This window comes from Rissa tridactyla, chromosome 4 (assembly GCF_028500815.1).
Source record: "Rissa tridactyla isolate bRisTri1 chromosome 4, bRisTri1.patW.cur.20221130, whole genome shotgun sequence".
In the NCBI taxonomy this organism is placed as follows: domain Eukaryota; kingdom Metazoa; phylum Chordata; class Aves; order Charadriiformes; family Laridae; genus Rissa; species Rissa tridactyla.
In genome coordinates, this window is record NC_071469.1 from 46,525,477 (window position 1) to 46,547,725 (window position 22,249).

At 56.7% G+C, this 22,249-nt stretch overlaps 1 protein-coding gene across 1 annotated transcript; it reads right to left on the bottom strand.

Annotated features, from left to right (window-relative positions):
• Positions 1 to 122: 122 nt before the first annotated feature.
• Positions 123 to 17,175, bottom strand: CHRM4 (cholinergic receptor muscarinic 4). The gene is made up of 2 exons (XM_054199575.1): positions 17,069 to 17,175; positions 123 to 3,160 (listed from the first exon to the last, which is right to left on the bottom strand). The coding sequence occupies exons 1-2, from the start codon at positions 17,121 to 17,123 to the stop codon at positions 1,683 to 1,685; spliced, it is 1,533 nt and encodes a 510-aa protein (XP_054055550.1). The 5' UTR covers positions 17,124 to 17,175; the 3' UTR covers positions 123 to 1,682.
• Positions 17,176 to 22,249: the final 5,074 nt, after the last annotated feature.

Genomic DNA, 22,249 nt, shown 5'->3' on the forward strand with positions numbered 1-22,249 from the left:
ATGGGTGACTGGGGAGCTGGGGAGGAGCTCCCCAGGTGCTCCTGGGGATGAGGTGACCTCGTGATGCCATGAGGTGACAACTCATTCACTCCTCACGCTGTGGCCAGGGTTGGTTTCTGGTCAGGGGTCTTTATTTGTCTTGGGGTGGATTGGGCTGTCGTTGTAACAGTTTAAAAAAAAACAAAACAAAACAAAACAAAAGCCCACCAGACAATTTGGGCACCACTATGTGAATTATCCTAAAGGCAGTGGCGGGGGGAGGTCCCCGCCTGGGGACCCTTTCTCCAGGTTGCACAGCATCGCCCCGGCGTGGGGACAGGAAGGACATACAGACGCATAGTTTGCCGGTGCCAGCATGGCCCCATCCCATCCCTCGTCCCTCTGCTGCACTCGGCCGTGCCCACAAGACTTGTGGAGACCCAGCTTTGGGAGAAGCTGAGGAGCAGCCCTGGGGTGGTCTGGGCTGCGCACACAGGTGGGCTGGGAGGGGGCTGGAGACGCTGGCTGAAGCCCGCATGCTGAGGGCTCCACCACAACACTGACGACAGGGTTACATCCATTTACAAAGCTCAGCAGCCAGCTCCTTTGGCCTCCCCAGGACCTCCCCCTGCACCCAGGGCAGGAGCAGGGCTGGGGGCCACTGCCATCCTCTCCTGCCCCCAGAGCTGTGCACCAGGCCTCCCACACCTGCCATGGGGAGATCGTGGACCTGCTCATGGCTCAGGTGAGACATGGGGCACCTTGGCCACATTGCAGACCCTCTTCCCAACCCCCTCTGAGTCCCTCCAGCCCACCCTGTCCCTCCCAAGGACAGTTATTTTCACTGTCGTTGCTGCCCACTTCTCAGGGGCCACATTTCCGCAGGGCCATGGAGAGAAGTCCTGCACCACACCACTGCTTTTCTTTGCAGTTTTACCTTCCATCTTTGTAGGAGGTGACTGGGTTTCACACTCCTCACACAGGAGTGAGATGCTTGGTCTATCTGTCTGTCTGTCCAGCCAACTGCTGGCCAAGGCCAGAAAGGGCATGAAGGGGAGAGCGGAGACGAAGCCCAGGGAAAAATTCATCCCCCCAGTCCCTGGGTGAGGATGTACGATGGCGTCTCTGAAGGGAAAGAAAGGAGCTTGCCACATCTGCTAGGGTGCAAACTTGACTGCGTGGCTGGGCCAGCAGGACTCCCAGTGAGCACACCCAAGACAACCTGGTCCAAGTTGGCTGGCAAATTTTTGGCCCTGGTTTCTTTTCATTTCTTGGGTAATAAATGGTTTAAAAGCCTATTGAAAGCATCCAGCATTAGGCCGTCTGCATGCAGACAAGCTCTGATGCCCTGGAGATGGTCAGCCAGGGGAAGAAGAGGCATCCAGTCTTAGGACAAATGCTGTTGCCATTTGGCCAGCCTCTCAAGAGCAGGGAGCTGGGGAGGGCTCCTGGTGACCACATCTCCTCCTCTTGCCTCCAACTTTCCCACTGGCTCCCCAAGCTGGTCCCCACGCCTGAGGTGACTTGAAGGGGCTGCAGCTCAGGGGTGCCTTTGACCTTTGTCAGCACTGGATGAAGGGCATCATCTGCAATCACTGCACAGTCTGCACTGTTGTGAGTGGGGAGCAGAGGACACCCCCCCGGCAAAGGAGGCAAAGGGAAGGGCTTCCATAACATTGCTGAAGTGGTCCCTGAGTGCCAGCTTATCTGGCTGTGCCAATGTTTCTGTACTGGCACATGAGAAGGTGCTTGAAGGTTTTCTTGAAAGTGGCATTGCAGAGGGCATAGCAGGCTGGGTTGATGGTGCTGTTGACATAGCAGAGCCAGTAGCCGATGGACCACACTGTTTCGGGTACGCAGGTCTCACAGAAGGTGTTAATGAGGACCATCACGTTGTATGGAGTCCATGTGAGTATGAAGGCTAGCAGGATAGCAAATATGGTGCGGGTGACTTTCTTTTCCCGGGCTGCCATCTGGCGCTTCTTCCGTACTTGGCTCCTGGCGATGCTAGCAAACTTCCTGGCAACGTTGGCCGGGCGGCTGTTGGCCAGGGAGTTGTGCTCAGAGGCTCCTGCCTTAGCTGGGACGATCTCAATGGCAGTGACGCATTCGGTCCCAGTCTGTTTGGTGACGATCTTAATCTTGGACCACTTAGAAGATGGGTTCACCCGAGGGTGGGCTGGGCTCTGTCCTTGCCCTGCTGGCAAGATTTCTGCTGTGGGCTTGTCTTTTGTGGTCTGGGTCATGCTGACTGTGCTGGACTCATTGGAGGTCTCCTTCTCCTCCTGATGGCCAGTGGCCTCTGTCTGTGCTGAAGGCTGGTCATCCACCTTCCCATTCCTCACCTCCTCCTTCACCTCCACAGCCCTCTTGGGGGAGTTATTGTTGTTCTGTTTGATCACCGGGCCCTTGAAGAAGCTGAGGGACTTGCCTTTCCTCTCTTTCCTGCTTTCAGGCTTGTGCCTCCTCACCCTGCTCCTGCTGGCCAGGGAGATGTGGATGTACAGCACCGTCATGATGACCACAGGCAGGTAGAAAGCAGCAATGGCTGTGCCGAAGGTCACCGCTGGGTTGGAGAGGAACTGGATGTAGCATTCCCTCTCAGGGACTGTCCTCTTGCCCACAATAAACTGCCAGAACAAGATGGCAGGGGCCCAGAGAATGAAGGACAATATCCATGCAGCCGCGATCATTAGCCCCGCCATCTTGGTGGTCCTCCTGGCCGGGTATGTCAGGGGCTTGGTGACACAGAAGTACCGGTCAAAGCTGATAATGAGTAAGTTCATGACAGAGGCATTGCTCACCACATAGTCCAGGGCCAGCCACAGGTCACACACCACGGCCCCCAGAGGCCAGTAGCCTTTGATGATGTAGACTGTGTAGAGGTTCATGGAGAAGACTCCAATGATGAGGTCCGCGCAGGCCAGGCTGAAGAGGAAGTAATTGTTGACAGTCTGGAGCTGGCGGTTCACCTTGATGGACAGCATCACCAGGATGTTCCCCACCACAGTGACGAGGCTGAGCGAGCCGGTGACCGTGGCGATGAAAACCAGCTCTACTGTCTTGTAGTTGGTGGGAGGCTGGATGGTCACCTCGGAGCGGTTGCCCAGGGTGAAGTTGTCGTAGGTCAGGTTTGCCATCTTCGCCTGCCAGGGCTGAGCAGAGAGGTTGTGCATGGAGTCTGCAAGGGGAGTGGGGACAGAACAGGAGAATGTTACACCTGCTGGCCCCTGTGACTGTCCAGCCGCAGCACCATGGCTGTGAGCTGCTGTAGCTTCACTGCATCCCTTTTTCTGCTTTCTGTCCCTCCCTTCCCACCTCCTGCTCCTGCTGCACTGCTGCTGGCTGGCCCTTTCCCGAGATGTGTGTGAGGACCCCACATCTGCAGCAGGGGAGCGAGGAAGGTGGAGGTTGGGAAGCACACCCTGATACCGTACCTTAGCTGTCCTCTTGTGGCACCCACACTAACAAGCTGCAGAAGTGGCATGTCCCTGTGTGCAGGCTGAGCCGCGCAACACCCCATGATACAGCCCTGGGGATGAGGAGCGGGGGCTGCCCGGCCCCACTGTAGGCAGCATTTGCTGCCTTCTCGGTTTCCCAGGCCAGCACTGCTCTTGTCTAGTGCTCAAAAAATCTCCTTCTGGCATTGCAGCCTTCACCCCAGGACCTCTTTAAAGGCACTTTTTGTGTACCCACTTAGCAATGGAGGAGATATAGGGGGCTGCAGGGAGAGGGGCAGAGACAGGGCTGGGGACAGCCCTTCAGCCAGGGTACGATGGTCCCTCTCTGCAAGAACAAGGACCATCTCCCAGCAGGAGCACAGCTCCAGAGTGTCCTGGGGAGGCATGCAGAGGCCAAGAGGCCGCAGGAAGAAGGTGGCTGAGGAACTGAGCGGTGTTCCACAGCACTCGCTGCAAGGGCAGCATGGCACGGAGCCAGTGCCTTGCCCCAGGGATGAGAGCCAGGTGTATGGTGTGCCCCAGGCATGTCCTGCTGGTCTCCCCAAAGCATCTCCCCAGCAGGGGGTTACCCATAGGCAAAGCACTCCCCAAAGCCCATGCCATGGCTTGCACAGCTCACCTGCATCTCTGGCAGCAAACAGCTCCTTATGGAAGATGAAATCTGGGACAGGGAAAACGGCAAGTTACGCTACAGCTTCAGCCCCAAGGAGTTCATGCAAGTCCCACAGTATCTTACTGAGGGGCACCAAACTTTCCAACCAATGTGGCCTTGACGAAGGGGTGATATGCTCAGAGGTGGATGCAGACAACCCAAACAAGGATGAAACTGGGTAATTTCTCTTGGCCCGGTTCACAGCCCAGACCCAACAGGCACAGGAGAGGGAGGGGGCCATACGCATGCCATCAGCCAGCGATGCCGGGAAATGCTGGCCCCTTCCCCCAGTGCCACATCACACTGCAGCCGCAGCCACACCGGCTGTCGAGACATAAAGGGTGAACCCAGCCATCTCAGCCTGCTACATGGAATTATTTATGAAAGGCAGCAAAAATTATGGACAGAAAGACGGCCTTCATCCAAACCAAGATGCCTGTGGCTAAACCCCCAAGGTAAGAGGACAATGGACCTCAATCAATGAACAAAAACTGATGTGTTGGGATGAGGGGAAATTTCCTGGAAGTGTAAGGAGAAGCAAAGGTGCTGGGGGAGGCGGCTGGACGGAGGAGCTTCCCATCGGCCCTGTCTCTCCTACATCACCCGGGTCCCCAAAACAAACTGGGCCTTCACCAGCACCATCCTCGGCGCTGGGGGAGCCCCAACCCCACCAGCCCAGCTAGGGCAGCCTCCCCAGCAGCTCCACCTGGGGTGGGGGTCCTGCCGGGCTGCCCACCTGGCCCCATGGGAGCTGCTGCTGGTAGCCCAGCGGGAGACAGGGTTGTGGGTGGGCATCCATGCTGGCACGCACAGCCGGAGCACTTGGCACGGTGTGTCTCTGCAAGCCGCCTCAAGAAACGGCGCTGGCTCCAAATGCCTGGGCCTCCTGAAGATGATTTTGCTAAGTGTATAAACACACCATTAGCGCACTTTTCTCCAAAACAATGTTTGGCAGGCTTTGGGATTTTAAAAGAAATGCCCTTGCCTTTCATTTGTGGTGAGGGTGGGAGATTTCTACCATCAGCAAACAGCCAAGGTTTTAATATAACCACTTTTTAAAGAGAGGCAGGTGTGAGAAAATGGAAGCATGGCAGCTGAGATGCGAAAGCCCAGGTACCAACAAGGCCATTAAGGCAGCTTCTGCATTAGCAGGGCTACAGCTGCAATAGCAGCTGGGGTTGTCTTACACTCGCAGGGGAAAGAAGCGGGTGAGGGCCAGAGAAACACCTCCGTACTGTGATCCTCTGAGCCTGTTAGATGCGGCCCACGGAGACAAAGCGCTTTGAAAAGAAAGCAACACCCTTCGGCAGATACTAAATGCTGAACACCTGACGGGGCGAGGGAGCCCATCAGCACTGCCCAGCTGCGCACCGAGCTCCACGCACAAGGGATGCATCAAGGCAGAGGAAAAGTGGTTTCTGCTGCCATTCTTCCTGGGCACACATCCAGGGATGCAAGAAGAGGTGACAAGTGTATAAAATGACTTAGAAATGTATAATCGTGGCAGTTTGGGGGTTGGTTTCAGTACAATTGAAATGAGTTTAAAATTCTTCGCTTCGGTGAGATGGGGAAGATTTAGCCGTCATTCTTGTAACAGCTAATCAAACGGATCAGACAAGCTAGCAATCAAGCAGACATCTAACCCAGCTCTTCCAGGAAGAAACTGAAAATCTTGAAAACAAACCTTTCCTTTGTGTCCACTAAAACAAGGGTTTCGTTTTTTTCACTTTAGTTCAAGAACAGGCATCCTCTTCAAAGTGCATTTAATTAATTATTGGTCCTGACAGAGGCTTGTGTTCTCAGTTGCCCAAAGTAAGAAGACTCCAGCTTGTCCCACTCCATAAAACTGCTTGTACAGTTCACAAGAAATGAAGGAGGGAAAGGCTGGCGCAGCCCCACTGGCGTGTCTTTGGATGCCACCCAGAGGTCATGCTGGAAACTGGTGCGCTGAGGCAGAGGCAACTGCAGCCTCAGGGTGAAGGACCGGTGTTTGGAAAATGAGCCTTCACTGAAGGGCAAAAATAAAGCAGTCTCCCATTTGAGGGCAGGAGCGGGAAGGAAAATGGTGAAGGGTGTGAAGATACCTACAACACAGATGTACATGTACAAGCCGGAAGATGTCTACACCACTCACCCTGGCCTCAGACACCCTGGCTATTTTCTGCCATGCCCCAGCCTGTCAGACATCCCATCTTTCCCTGTCTTCTGCTCTCTCCATCCTGCTGTCTCTCCCCTCTGCCCCAGACACCCTCTCTGAGCTTGCTGGGACAGCCTCGTGCTGCCTTTGCCTCCCTGAGCAGGGCAGGCAGCTCAGTCTGGAACTGGGAGCAGACCGAGGATGCTACGAATTCACCAGGTCTCGGAGCAGCTGACCAAGCTGTGTGTCGTGCCTGCATAGGCACTGGGGATAGATCCTGCCATTTGCCTTTGGGATGGAGTGCACCTGAGCTGTGTGGGGAGGGTCTGGGTGGGGGCACAGCCCTCAGGCCACCCCAGCTCTGCCTGCACCCCCAGGATGTGCCTGAGGATGGAGGGAGCACGGGGGAGAGCTGCAATGCCATGATGGCCTCATCGGTGTGACTCCAGCTCTGCTCTCACACCAGCTGCATCACTGCAGTGGTCACGCTGTGAAGCCCCCAAGACACCAAGAGACCTCTCCAGACCCTGCGGTCTCCTCACTAAATGCCTCCCCCATGCTCCCCAGTGCCCCTCTCTCTCCTCCTCCACCTCCAGAAGCACATTTCTTCTCCCTCTCCCCTCAGGCTCCCCCATCCCACATCGGCCTCCCTACCTCCATCCCCCTCTGCCCAAGCCTCCGTGCCAGCACTGCAGCCAGGGAGGAGACGCAGCCTTGGCAAAGCCCAGAGGCCACTTCAGAAGGGCTCCTGGGGCTGAGGCCCCTACCTGCGACACCAGTTGGCTTTTCTCCCCGCACACGCAGTGCTCAGTGGGTGCTCCCCCAGACCTGCTCTCACCAGCCGGCTACAGCAAACTCCATCACTGGCCTCCTCCCTCCCTGGGATTTCCAGCAGTGATTTATGGCAGGTTTTCTCCTCTCCATCGAAGCCATTAAGAGCCTCCAACTCCTCACTGATAGCATCTGATGGTCTAAGGGTTTCTGTGGGCCCTGCAGTGCTCAGTAAGGGGGTCCTCTAGGCAGGGAAACACCTCTCCCTTCCCACCCAACATCTTGCACGTTATGGATGAAGAGATGAGACAGAGGCAGATGCAGATCCAAGCAGAGAAGGTTGTAATTTGGGTGAGGTACACCTTTTTTGGGCAGTGCTTGGCAAAGGAGGGTCCGCATCGCTGCCTGAGATCATGGGTGCCACCACTGTCGGGCAAGAAGACAGCTCCAGAGCGAAAGAGCAAAGCCAGTGTTGCCCACCCCTCCTTGGTCACAAGGTGACATCTGAGGGCATGGGGGGAAAGCTCCTGCTTTTTCCTTGCTGCACACCTTGTGTGCCACTCCAGCAACCTTTTCCTGCCTGTCAGTCCCTGCAAAGTGCCTTGCAGCCAGCTGCCAGGTAGGAAAGGAGAAATCCCTGTCATGAACTGCTGATGGTCATCCCGTATCCAAAAAGTCTGCACTGGCTAGAGGCAGGTACTCTGTCGTGTGCAGTTAGCAACAGACATGTGGGATGGAGGGTCTCGGTCTCTCCAGCCCTCCCCATCGCTCTCCGTATGGCAGGAGCTGGCCACCCTCCCCACCGGCGCAGTGAAGACAGCGGGAGACGCTGGTATTTACACATGCCCATATGATGGTGGCACCTCGAGCTGTGGGATGAGCTCCTGGAGCAAGCAGCCCTACTGCCCCAGTGTCCCCTGCCTCTGCTCCCTGTTGTGCACAGACTCCCCAAGCCCTTCCATGGCCCCCATCCCACACACCACTGCCAGCTGCCCCCTCCCTGCCCCCATCCCAGCCCCATCCTCATCCTCGGGCCAGGGAAGCAGGAACAGGTGAGGATAGAGTCATGGCTGGTCCACATGTGGCTTGAAGAGAGGTCTCTAGGAATGAGCAGGGCTGTGAACGCACCCAGTAGAGTCATCAAGCTTCGCCACCAGAAACCAAGCCCCACACTCACACACCTGTCGGGGAAGAAGAGGTTCATAAGGAAAAAGACAGGAATTAGAGAAACCATTACTTTCCCAGAGGCTTCCAAGTGTTAGCTGCACCAGAGATGAGCTTTTACTCTGCACAGGTGCAGTCAGCCCTTTGGAGGAACAGCAAAGCTGAGGAGACCCCAAGCCCGGTGGGGGTCCTGCCTCAGCAGGGATGGGGTGGCCATGGCTGCCAGCTCCTGGCTGGGTGCACCGCGCTGGGCTCCGGGCGCTGCCTGACTCCAGGAGGGAGGGAAGCCGGTCACCTCCACTGCACGGACATCGTGGGGGAAGGCACACATCACTCCCTGCTCCGGCTGCGGCCAGAGCACATCAGCTCCAGCGTCACCAGCCCTCCCAGCCCCACCGTCATCCCTCTGCTTGTCTTGGCTTTCCTAAAAGCGTCGAGAGGGTGGAAATCTTAATGGGATTAGTTCCATCATGTCAAACCGCTGATGTGATGCGGGGCTGGGCAGTTAGCGTAGCCACAACCGGCTGGGGGGAAAGGAGGGAGGCAGAGGGAGAAAAGAGGGGAGGGATAGAAGACGCTGAAAAGATACTTGTGTTTATGGCTCCTGCATGTCTGCGACATAAAGGGAAGGGGTGACACTCTGCAGAGGGGTGAGAGTTTGTGGTGCTAATTGCGTTATCTAATAGCTGTTAATTAGTTCCTGAGTCATGGCACGGGTTTACATCTAGTGAGGGTTTGTTCTGGCTGACAGATTCACACCCCTCAAAGAGTGTGAAAATAGAGCCCCTAGATACAGGGAACAGGCACCTTAGAAATACAGTCTATGGGGAGGGAACTAAGGGGGGCCCTGTGCATGGCAGGGGTATCAGCCTGGGTTTGCCCGGTCGGAGAGGGCTCCGCTGGGCTGGTGCCAGGCTGCTCCCATGCCTCCGCATCGGCAATGATGAAGGCAATAAACCCACCAGGAAAACAGAAAGGAGCTGAGGGGCCAGTGGGATTTGCTGCATTAAGATGGCACCCTTCCGGCACGGCGAGGGTCGATGGGCCCCTGAAGTCCTTATCCTACTCCAGAGGAGATCTCAGACATCATGCCAGGGGAATTGCGCCTTCCAGTAATGTATGGGGTTGAGCTGGGCATTTTATTTTTCCTTTGAATAATTTATTCCTCTTTTTCCTCTGCTGTTCAACTGGTTCTGATGAGGCAAAGTAAATTCCTCCGTCCTCGCAAGCTGTGAGACTCTCACGGCTTTTCCTGGAGCCACCACAGAAGCAGTAATCTCAGCAACGCAGGAGCTGCCAGCCTTCGGGGGGAGGAGAGGGGGCTGGAGGAACCCCCCCCTGTGCTCAGCACGTGTTTTGTGCATCATGCTTTGGAAAAATTCCTCTGTTGGGGGCCAGAAGGGAGCATTGCAGTCACCTAACATGACCACCCCCACCAAGCAAGCCAGGAGCCTGCCCTGCTGCTTGTAACTAGGTGATCGTCACTGCGTTTCAAAGCAAAACCGAGGCACCCTGTCCAAGGCAGCGTGCACCTGGCCATGAGAGGTGCTTGCAGGTCAGAGCTGTGGCTTACAAGCCACCCACCTAAGTGGCCCCCGGCCCATCACACTCATCAGCATCCCACAGCTGGCATGGCTGCACCCCCCTGCCCAAGCTGCCTGCCCTGGTGCTTGCCTGTATCCCTAACGTGCCCTGTATCATACACAGCTCATTGGGGGCCACCCACCATTACCAGGCAAGATGCAAATTGGCAAGAAAGTGGGTCTGAGTGGTTAGAAGTTACTCCTATAAATAACCTTCCAGCACGCTGGCCGCTCTGACAATTAATTAACCATCTGTCACCCAATTATTAGGCCCAATAAATGCCCTATCAATGGAAAGCTAATAGCAAGCGCACCCGGCAAATGCCATGCAAGCCAACCCCAGCCTTACCCCACTGGGCCCTGCCCACAGCTCCCGGGCACCGGCAGCTCCCCAGCAGCTCCCGCGCCGGCTCCGGTGGGTAACATCACGGGGGGAGAAGGCTCACCACGGCCACCATCCCCTCCCTCTGCCTTGGCCTCCCCAGGACTGCAGCTCTGGGCTGGCGGCAGAGCTCAGCCCGTGCCCGTGAGGTGCTGGGCTTTCAGCTGAGCCTGGGCTAGAGCCGCGCTTCTCCCCTCCCGGCTACTGCATTAATGCTCTCTGCCTCAGAGAGATGCTCATGTTCTTTTCTATCTCTAGGCTGAAGCTTTAATACGAGCCAGCTGTTTCAAGGCAGTGCAGCAGAAATAAGCCAGCTACAGGTCCCGCTGCCGGGAAGGGCTTTGGGCTCAGCGGGCAGAGAGGGGAAGGAGGGCGAGGACGACAGAGGATTACAACAACAAGTGGCTGCCTGGATTAGCTGGGCTCTCCCCAGGGAGAAGTTAGCAGCCGGGATCAGACGCCTGCGGGAGAGATGGCGCTGGAGCGGGGACTGGGGGGATGAGGGCAGGGAGTTGCAAGACTCCAGGTCTGGTTGCTTAGAAGAACAGCTCTCCCTGCGCCAGGGACAAGGCCAGGCCTTGCCTGGGGACAGCAAGGGGGATGGACTCAGCCCCTCTTTGGGGAAGCCAGTTGCAAGGAAGCCCCCTCACTCTGCCACTGCCCCATACAGCTGTGGTCACCCACGCCAGGTCCCCTCCACTCACCCAGGGTGCCAGCCCTCCCCAGCCCCCCCGGGAGCCAGGGCTGGCACTGGGCAAGGCGGGGGCTGGCCCCCACGCAGCGACACAGCACCCTGCAGCCACACTCTTTGCTCTCTCCCTGGGGTCCCCACCGGCCGTGGGGTGGGGACACACCTCCGGTAATCAGGGATGTGGCGTTGCCCCAGGCTGGAGCAGGGGGAGGCATGTTTCTCTGTAAGCAACTCCTCCCAGAGCTGAGGCACCACAGAGAGAAAACACCAAGGTGCTCATCTGAAATTTTAAAGAGCGCGCAATGGGAATCAAAGCCCCTTGGCCCCATGGAGCAGGGTGAGGCTCTGCAGGGCTTTGAGAGGATGAATAAACCAGCTGAGCAGTGGGTGAGAGAAAAGAAAGCTGATGCCCTGAGCCAAGGGCAGAAAATCAGGCAAGATTTTCTTGGCAAGATCAGCCAAGGGCCCTGCCGGATGGATGTGGACGTGACAGAGGAGAGCCCTAGTCCCAGGGACAGACAGCAGAGAGGAATCTTTGGGGTGCTAATGAAAAAGGAAACTGAAAATATTACACCCCACTTGGCCACAAGAACTGACAGAGGGTTTGGCGTTGGAGGTGACACCTGAGCAAGGGGACAGAGTGAAGGACAGGAGCTGCAGCAGAAGGTGGGCAGGGGAGCCTAGGGCATGGACAGGCAGCATGTGAAACGTTGGGACCAGGGGAGGAGAGTAGGTAGGAAACATGGTGACAACAGAGGAGGGGAGGGATGGAGAGGAAAGAGATGTGAATAGCTTCAGGTTGCAGGGAGGGATTACGTATCTCCCCCACAGAAGAGCCCTAAGAAACTCTTCTGATAGGGAGAAACCTCACGCAGAGACCTGCAAACCTCTCCCTGATGTCTTCCCTGGAGGGTCCCACCAGCTCCTGGCTGGGCAGAGCAGGAAATGTGCTGGAGCTGGAAACCTTCATGGGCTGCAGCTTTCCAGCTCGGGCAGCCCAGCTCTGCCTAGAAGTTACCTCTCTCACCACAGGACGGTGGTCCCCAACCTGTCATGGCCCAACACTAATGCTGCAGGCAGCACTTGGCAGGGGTTTTAGCCACCTCATTGCCTGCGACTGCATATGGTGGCAGAGGGTTTCAAGAGTTGGGCATCATTTACGGGCCGTGGTGGGTGATCTGAGCTCTGCAAGCAGCCTAGAGACGACTAGATGCTGCTCCTGAGTGCTGCAGAAAGGCAGACCCAAGCCCAGGCAACTCACGCCTGTTAGGCAAAGGCTGGTGCCAGTAGGGTTTCATTGCTCTCCACTCCTCTCTGCACAAATGCATGCACATTTTTGGCTTTAACTGGGACTGCACATGATGCAACTGCCAGCAGAACAGGGATCCAAACTACCCCCAAGGCACCAAAGATGGGGAGATGCAAGGTGCACTCCTTCGCCTCTCCATCATGCCAAGATCCCCAAAGGATGCCTGTCCCTCCATGTCAGAGCCAGCCCGCCGCACCGCCCGTGGGGGGGCCCCGCTAACATCAACATTGGGAGGGTTTGTGAGCGGGGATTCACCGAAGCAAGGCGCCATGCATGCCTCTGGAGAGCTGCCCCGTGACCCGGAGCGGACGCCAGGGCCTGGGACATTGTGTTTGTAGAGTGATGTTTTCAGACCTCGGTGTTGCACAACTGGAGGGCTGAGTTTCCCACAGATGAATCAATCTCATTCTGCTTAAAGAGCCTGAAGACATTAACCCGTTAACCAGCCAACATAAACCAACTCCACCGCAAGCCTCAAACCTGCGGACGACACTTCACCCCCGTCCTCCAGCCGCCTCCAGCTGAGGCACTTGGTGCCAGCCCCCCGCTGCCTCCCGCCCAGCTGCAGCAGCGCCAAGACATGCTGCTGCTACAAGCTGCAAGGTACCAGAAAATACATTAGATTTAACAGCAGTTGTAGCAGAGGGGCTGCTTCTCCGCCTGGCTTCCTTGGCTAGAGGAGTGCAGCTGGCCTCAATAGCTCAGTACCACGTCGATAGCTCCGGCCGAGCCCACTGCGTCCGAGGAGCTCCACGGTTTACACTGAGTCCTGCCTTTAAAGGACAAACTTCCCAGCTGCTGCGCTTCCTGCGCCAGCTGACCTAGGATGAAACTCCTCTGCAAGGCTCTTGAAGACAAGCAAACAGCCCTGTGATTCCCCCGCATCCCTCTCCAGCCCTCTCTGAGTCACGGAAACAGTGCCCGGGGTGGGTGCAGGTCCTCTGCACTGGCACGTCTCCGCCTGCCTAATGCTGGAGCAAGGGGGGACGGGAGGGGGACGGGGCACTTGGGCACCTCTGCTGCTGCCTCAAGCACTGAGTGGAGCACGGGACGCCAGGGGTGATGGGGACAGGGTCACGAAGAGACAGGAGGGTCGACGTCACTCCCACGGCTCTGATTTGCAGGAGCTCCAGCAATGGTTTCAGGGATTGTCAGAGGGACAAGGCTCTGCACCTGCAGCCACTGCATTTGGAGGCTTGGACAGGCCGGTGAAGTTAATTTTCTCAGCAAACTTACATTTTACAAGGTATAAACTGAGTCTTTGCTTGAGTTCCCCCCTGCCCTGTGCAGTGCAGCCTCCAGGCTGAAGACATCTCTGGAGGGTCCTGAGAGCAGCCCCAGGGCAAAGGCATGAACAGCTGTGCCCAGCACGCAAGGGACTGGCATAGGGAGCGTCTCCGGCAGAGCCTCACTTGCCAATGCTCGCTGTGCCGGGGGACTCAAGGTCTGAAGCCAGGTCAAACGACAGCATCCTGGCCCAAAGTCAAGGCCCAGCAGGACCGGTGCATCCACCCGCAGGGAAAGCAGGATGGTTGCCAAGACGCACACAGGGTGGGACACCTGGGTGTCTGCCAGGGGAGAATGGGGGCTGGTTGTGTCTCTGCTGCTAAAACCCTGCTGCTAAACATCAAGGGTGGGACCTGTAGGCGAGACACCCTTCCCTGTGCTCCTGCACCAGCAAAATCCTGGTGTAGCGGGCAACCCTGCACAGGGAGCACTCGCCCCAGATTCATTTGGCCGGGAAATGCCTATCTTGCCCTTGAAGCTTCAGCAAATGAATTTGCCTGAATATAGCGCAAGGGCCAACCTCAGTACGTTGAAGGGTCTGGATGCAGCAAGCCTTTCCCATGCCTAGAAGGTTAAAGGAATGTCGTGGTGGCCAGTGCTCTCCCAGGGCACGGTCAGGGCTGGCACACTCCTCCACTTGGCTATGAGTTAGGTAACAGCCACCCAGTAAGACCCTCACCGCCCAGCCTGCAGGGGCCCTGGGCAGGAGAGCATGTGAGTCTTCCTAGAAACTGACGGCTGTTTTCTAACTGGTCGCCCAAATCCCTCAGAAGAGGGATTGCTTTGGCGGGGCTCCAAACGCTGGTTTGAAGAGGCTTCTACATGGCCCAGGTTCTGAGCCCCACCACTACCTGGCACACTTGTGATGGGCACTGGTGCTAAGGTGGGCTAAAGAGCAGTCAGTGGGGGATGCTGGGAGAGTGATGAAGAGAGGAGGGGAAGTAGAATGGGAACATTGTGGTCCAAACTTCCATTTCTTGGCTGCACCAGGTCCCACACCCTCACATCTCTCCAAAACACACGTCCTTTAAATACGCAGTTTTAGACCCAGCCCAGAATGGATGCTGAAATGCAAATCAGACCTCCTCCCTTGGCTTACTGGAGGGCAACAAGGGCATAGCCCCATGCCAGACCAACCAGAGACTGGCTCAAGGACAACGCCTGCTTCTCCAGAAGGTGCCCACCAAAGCCCTGATTTAGTGTGCCAAGGAGAAGGGGTCAGCTTGCGCACATGAAATTCTTGATGCATCTACGTGCCTGTGGAAAGAGGAGATGTCTTTGTGCAGAAAGCAGCAGCCCCTTGCAAACAGCCTCTGTTTCCCTCTCCTCTCACTACCGCTCTCTCCGCTGTCGTTGCAGAGCTGCGTCTGCCACCTCGGCTGGGCACTCACCAACCCTCTTCACCTCTGTGGGTGCTGCTGGGCAGGGCTTGGCAGGGCAGGAGGAGAAGGACTCCACAGCGAAGGTGTGCTAGGGACTGCTCTGCATCAGCTGCTCATCGTGGTCTCACTATTTTTATTCCCTGGTTTTGTTCTTTTTTTTTTTTTCCTGGGGAGATGTTTGTCATTTTAATTTAAAACAAACAAACAAAAAAAACCAAAGCCCCAACCATGACAAAACCTGATATCAATAGGATCCTCGTGGGGACAGTTTAAAGAGAAAAACCATGCTCCTTCTGCAAACTCAGAGTAATTGGATCACAGCGTTAATTAATCATTTCAGTTCATTTCTCTTCTATGAAAGAAACCAGACTGACCCACCGAGAGGGGTATGCCCCTTATGTGAATAAACAAACCACTTTTACTGGTAGCCCTCCTCCTCCTTCTCCCAGCAGATTCCTGCTGTCCACTCATCGGGTCACTCCCAGGACTGCTGCTGCTCTGGCTGGCAGACCTGGGAACTTGCTCCCAGCTCTAAGCAAGGGCCTGTTGGCTTGGCTCCTGCTGGAACTGGGGGCTACCATGCACAGGGACACCACCACCCCCGCAGATACCTGCTCCCATCCCCACCCAGGGGCTCTACCCGCTGGCCACCAGCCCAGCTGAGGGGTGAGCTGGGGATGGGTTGCTATTTCTTAGGTTCCCTGTATGGGTGAAGTTGCCCCCTCGGATGCCCCGTTGTCTGTTGGAATGCCTCATGGGGGCCTAGTCCAGGCTGGAGAGCAGCAGCAGGTGCCCAGATCACAGAAGTCAAGGCGTTAGGAAGCAGGGCGTGATGCCCAGCAGTAGTGACAGCAAAAAGCGTCTTGCTGTCGCCTGTGATTTCAACGTGAGCATTGCCACTGGTGATGTTTCAATGAAAGCCTGGGGTCTAGGACCCTGGCACCTGAGTATTTTGATAGACAGTGCCAGCATCCACAAGCCACCCCACTGGGTGGGTACCAGCCCTCCCAGCCCCACCCCACCCCCCCGATCATCCTGCAAGTAGTGGCAGGAGAAACTGAGATACCCTTGGAGGTCACTTAAGGCACCTGTGGCAAAGCAGGGAGCCTCCAAAAGCCCAAGCAGAGCCCACCAGCTTTGCCAGCCACCAGCAGGGCACAGAGGAACGCTAACTGTTCCTCAGATGGGGAAATATCTCCCTAGCCCTGGTCTTTGCAAAGACCAGGTAGAAAATGTGGCCATGTCACAGTCAGAGGGGTTTAAAGAAGGACATAAGAGAAGCTATTGCCGCTTTGATTTAAAAATGTGACAAGAACTGTCCCCTAATTTGAAGCCAATGTCATTTCAGGTGGAGGAAAGAAGGGTGGGGCTGCCCAACTCTTGGCCACGATGGGCCACAGAGAGCAACGGGGCAGCTCTGCATTTACCAGTGGGGATGGTGCAGTGGGGCCACCAAGGGCTAAAGGGCAGATGGGGTCCACACCTAGGGAGAGAGGGGGCAAGATCTGCCTCCCTTGCAATGCCCAGCCCAGCAAAGGGCTCTGCGGGGAGGTGGGGGGACTTCTGCCTAGTCATGCCCTGGGAGGTGGCCACAAGGGCCAGAGGGGTTTTGTTCAGGTTGGGGACAAAACATCCAAAAGATACGGGATCTTGTCCCTGCTGCTCTAGTTGGAATATAGAGAGAAGCAAAGAAAGCATGCAGGTAGTTTCCTGCCCAGAAAACAAATCTCCTTCCAAGAGGAGGCACCAGGGGAGCAAATAACCCCTGCCCTGGCTTCCCCGCTGGGGGGGTGCCTGCTCCCGGGGGTGCAGGCTGCTCATATGCCCGCGGTAAGGCTCTGACAGGGCCAGTTCTTAGGTGATCAGAGGGACACGAGGTGCCTCGGACCACGGATCCCGGGGAGCAGTGTAAATTTGGATGGGAGTAGCGAAGGGGGGATGCCAGACCCCGTCCCGGTGCCCTGGCAGGGCTGCAGCCCTGCACGACTCCACACATCCCGGGGCAGTGAACGAACGCGGGGGTCCCGACCCGCGGGACGCCCCCGGGGTTCCCGGAGGGACGCAGGAGTGCGGGAAAGTTGGCAGAGAGACACCTCCCCCCATTCCTGGGGCGACCGGGGATACGCAGCCCGCTCCCCATGCACCCTCAAGCCATGCTGCCCCCCCCGCCTTCACCTCCCACTCCCCCGCAGGGACTCTCCGGGAGGGGCCCGCGGGGATGCCCTGTCCCTCCCGCCCCCTGCATACGGAGCCCCCGAGCAGCGACTCACCGGGCAGCCCCCAGGACCCGCCGCCGCCCGCCGCCGAGCGGTTCTCAGCGGCCATGGTGCAGCGCCGAGCACGCCGCCGCGCCGTCGGGGGCTCCGGCACGCATGGCCCCGGCCGGCTCCCGGCTCCCGGCGGCGCCGTGCGCGGCGGAGGGGCGGGGAGGGGCGGGAGGAGGGGAGGACCCGGCGCTACCGGCTCGGCCCGGTCCTCCCCCCGCTCCCCCCGCCCCCTCCCTCCCCCGCTCCCAGATGTGCCGCCCCCAGATGTGCGCCCCCCCGCCGCAAAGCCTCACTGTGGCGGCGGGAATAGGGGGGTGGGGGGGCACCACGACGTCAGGGATCCGCGGCCAACCCCCACGCCGCTGTTTGCCCCCCCCCAACACTTCCCCCAACCCACATGTGGCTCCCCGCCCCCGCCGGCCAGATGTTGAGCCGGGGGGGCGGTGCCGGGCAGCTACGCCCCCCCCCCCCCGCAACGTCGGTGCCGGCGGGAGCGGCCCTGCAGCACCGCGGACAGCGCTCCACGCCCGACCCGGTGCCCGCGCGGTGCCACCCGCTGCTCGCCCGGTGCCACCCGCTGCTCGCCCGGTGCCCGCCCGGGTCCCGCCCGGAGGCCGGAGTGCGATAAGCCCCGCTCCGGCAGCACCGGGGCCTCAAGGCGGGAGGGAGCGAGGCACCGGGAAGAGGCGGATCAGGGTCCGGCACAGCCCGAGCAAAGGGAGTCCTCGACGTGCTCCGCGGCCCCCAAAACGCAGTTAAACTCTGGTCCTGGCGCACACATCTGCAAACTTGAAACGCACGACGGACTCTCTCTGCCGGGTTGTCACTAGTACTCAGTACCGGGGTTTTCCCCCAGGAACAAAAAACATCAACAGGCAGTTTCACAACCAGTTGACTGCCCCACAGGTTCTGCTTTCTCCTTTCATCATAGTTATGAGAAAGTGTCAAGCAATAAGAAACAAATGGAAAAAAAAAATAATCGAATCTGTCTTGCCTTCCCTCTACACCTTTCCCCTTCTCTCTGCTTATACCCAGACCAACTCTCTCACCAACCCTCTGCCTCTCACTCGTACTGTCTCACAGATACACACGGGTATCATTTCCCCATCTGCTCGGCTCTCACACACACATACATAAATACACATAAACAAATAAACGCCCCACTTTCTCGCTCCTTTGAGTGATTACAGTCTCAGACAAGTTCCCACCATCCACTTCACCTCCTCACCCTCCTCTCTTACATCTCTTGCTCTGGGAGGTAGGACTTGACTAAAGGGCAGTGTTTGATGTCAACATCTCAGCTAAAATATTAGCCAGATGTGCCCAGTTGCCCAGTTCACAGATTTGACCTCTCTATTCCCCAAATCGTGCAATCCGGTATCTTCTCCCTAGAGATGAAGACACATTTCTGAATCCCAGCGGAGAGAACATTGTAAGATAATTCAGACAATTTTCTCTAATGACACATCTCCAGCTCCAAGTGCTTCGCTCTGCAACCTGAAAAGGTTAAAGCCTCTCGGCAGTTGCATCTTCAGCTCGGCTGCTGCCTTTGCACACTGAGAGGCTCCTGCCACAGCAGCGAGGCTTTATTTTGGTCACCCTAGGTCAGATCCTGGCATTTCTTCGGTGAGTGTTCAGTCGACTGGTATTCATTTTCCTTCCTGCCTTCTTTGAGGAGCAAGAAGACAAAGCTTTTCCAGCACCAGCTGGTGCGGAGCCACGCGACTGCACTGAACTCAGCGAGGCTTTGCTGACTTTTGCCAGCTTAACATCTGCCCACACCACTTTTGCAGTCACTGACCAAAACCTGTCAAAGGCTCCAGACAGTTAATTGGAGTCTCTTGCCTCGCCCCAAAGCCTTGACCTCAAATAAATACCACCCTCGCTCTCCTACTCCTTCTCCCCCACCTTAAAAAAAATTAATATGTGAAAAAACCTTTGCCATCCTCTGGGTGAACTCATCAGACTGAGGAAATATCTGCTTCAAAGACAATTTGATTGCACTGGAGTTGGGTTATTTGATTGGACTCTTGTTTCAAACTACAACTCCCCATGGATAGACAAAAGATGGTAATGAACAGCGAGAAGTCTTCTTCCAAAGCTGATCAGTCATGGAGATAAAAATGTGTAACCAAACTGAATACAAAACTTTTCAGCTTCTAACTCTTAGCCTAGCTTTGTGCACTCTCATTAGTCAGAAGTAGAGTTTCTGAAAGCCCAGACTCCAGAAACACATTCCAATTAAAGATAGCACTTGCTTCTCTTGCCTTGACATATTCGTGCATTCAGTGCTCATGGGCTGCCAGCGAGTTCCACCAAAGTGACATCACTTTTCCTTCTTCGGCCATGTAGGTACTGGTCATGAAAAATCAATAACTCTGACCCCAGCCTCAGGCTGTAGGGTGGGATAGGAAGGACTTGTGGTTGCCGCACATCAGAAGCCAGAGGCTAACTTGCCTTCATGTGCAGTGGCCCAAGCAAAGGAAGAGCCTTCCTTATTCTTTTTTGAGATTAGGACCTGTGACAGTCTGGGTCTCCTGCCATCCTACTTGACTGACACAGCTTGGTCTGGCATGTACCTGGGGAGTAAAAGCCAGCACACGCCCCCTTTTAGGGATCTAGGATACTCCTAGAGCTGGCCTTTTTTCATGTAACTACACATCTCCCTTTTTTTCATCACTGTCTTTCCATGCTCTATTTCTGGATGGCTTCTTTGTCTTTTTTCTTTTTTTTTTTTTTTCATTTTAGCCATGCCCACGAGCTTTGCTGTGCCTGTCTAATCAACAATTGCTGCTCTTCCATTATCAGTTGGCAATGCTCCACCAGGCTCCTCCATCTCAAAAATTGCCCTCACACCAAAACAACACAAACACCTAGAAACAAGCAATGCCACTCCTCTCCCCTCTGCCCCTGAGATGCAGGAGCCAGTGGCAAGTGGCCACCCTGATGCTTCATCTTGGCTTGTTACAGCTCCCATCCATAGCCATCCTGAGGCAGAGGAGCGGGCGCTCAGGAGATGGGTACGTCTGAAGAGCAGGGAAGGCGGTTACGGGTCATTTACTCTGTGTTCCCACACAGGCCTGGGATCATCCACCCCTTATCCCTGAGACATTCCCAGTAACTGTAGTCACACACGCAGCGTAGAGCAGGCAGCAGCCAGGACTGGCTCCTGGTACACAACTTAATGCCAGCCTGTGGCTGCTGAGGGATTTGGGGGACCCTGCACCCCCACGCTCGTGGCAGGGACTCTACAGGTGAAGGAGCAGTTGTCACCCACCCCTGGAGCACACAGGGCACGTGTCTGTTCAGACACACACCTCTGGCACCAGGTGCTGTTGAGGTCAAACCCGCTCACCACCAGCTCTGGCCAGGCCTCCCCCTCCCTCCTCATGCCCTCCCCAGCCCAGCAGCCCCCACCAGACTCCAGCAAAAGCTCTCCAGCCCCAGCTTGTCCTCCCTCATAGAGAGATGCCCTCGTGCATACGCACGCATGTTCCCTCTCCCTTCTTTCTGTCCCTCTCCAAGGCGCTCAAGTTTTCTTTCTGCATCGCACACACCCTTTCACGCTCCACTTCCCTCCCTCCGGCACCAGATCCCTTTGCCCTCAGGCAGATCCAGATTGCCTCTCCCAGCACAGTGCACGCAGCCAGACCCCCTCCCTCCGACAGACGTACTCCCACAAACTCGCTGAACCCATCCACAGGGCTTTAATATTCATAAAAGTCAACCTTAGTCTAAAGAAAATGTGCTTGATGATGAAAGTATTTACATTGCAAATCACTTTTAATAACCCTCTGGTAGTCAGCCTGGTGAGAAATGCTAATCCGTCTATCAGCCCAACAACAAAATAAACCCAACTCATAAAGGGAGAGGCAGAGAGAGAAAAACCAGCCGGTGACGGAAAGGCTCAGCCCTTCAGCATCCCCCTGCCAAGGGGGACGGGTGTGAAGGCTTCGCTCAGCAGTCAAGCATTAAAGCATCGACACAGGGAGCAGGAGCAGCCGCTCTGCCTGCTCTTGACCACGCGAGGAGACACCCCAGGCACCCTGGAGGGATCATCAGGGCGGAGGGCGAGCTGCCGGGCATGCAGCCCTTTGGCTTGCTGGCGTGGAGCTGGCATTGCCTGGCAGGAGGCAGCTGCCTAAACACCAGGGCAGTAACTCAGTCTCCCTGGCCATGCCCAGGGCTGCAGGCAGCCGGACGATGCCACCCATGGGTGGGCTCTTGCCCTGCATGTGCTGGTGGGTGAGACACAGCCCACAGGGGACATGGGTCGTTCCCCCAGACCAGCGTCTTCCCTGTGGAAGATGGGAGAGGGGACAGCACCTTGCGGTCACCTGCCTCTCTCCTAATAGTTTGCCTAAGGGCACAGGATGGCACATTGGTAAAGGGGCTTAGGACAGTTTAAAGGTTCTGCAATAAATATTGCTCCCAGGCCACGTTTGCTTGGAGCAATCCCACAGCTGCTCTTCCAGTCAAGGAGACGCAGGATGGTGTGAGCACAATTCCTCCTCTTCCCCATCAAGCACCATCCCCATCAAGCACCATTCCCTGGGAAACGGCCTGTCCCCCTCATCCCAGCTGTCCCCAGGGGCAGCAGCAGGCACATATGGCCCCACGAGTGCCCCAGACGTGAGCTCTGCAGGAGGGCAGTCACTCATGGATGTGGGGTGAGCCAGGACCCAAAACATGCTGGGACAAAACCACACTGCAGGAAGCAAGCGATGCTGTAGGGAAGCAGGGCAGGAGGACTTGCAGGGCCTGAGGAGGAAGGAGCAGGGCTGCCGCCACCTTCCCGAGAAAGGAGGCGGCCAAAGGCTCCCAGCCATGCTCTGCTACCTCGGCCAGGCCCCCAGGACTCATCCACAGCCACATCTTCTCATGCTTCATGGGATGCCTGGACCAGAGACGGAGGAATAAAAATACCGATGCTGGAGCCGCATTAGACATATCACTTAGTGCTCAGCTGTTTCCCAGCCTCCCGGGGAGAGAGACAGGGTAATGAAAGATTCTTTCATTATTTGGAAAATGTAATTTTTAGCACCAGTGAAGGAAGCCAGAGCCCCAGCCCTGGGGAGCGGGTGACTATGTTTAGCCACGCAGCAGGTGCGGTCCTGGCGGCCGGGGTGACATTGGCACCAGCGGCCCCCACTCGCCCTGGGGGCGCAGCTGGGGGACCACCAG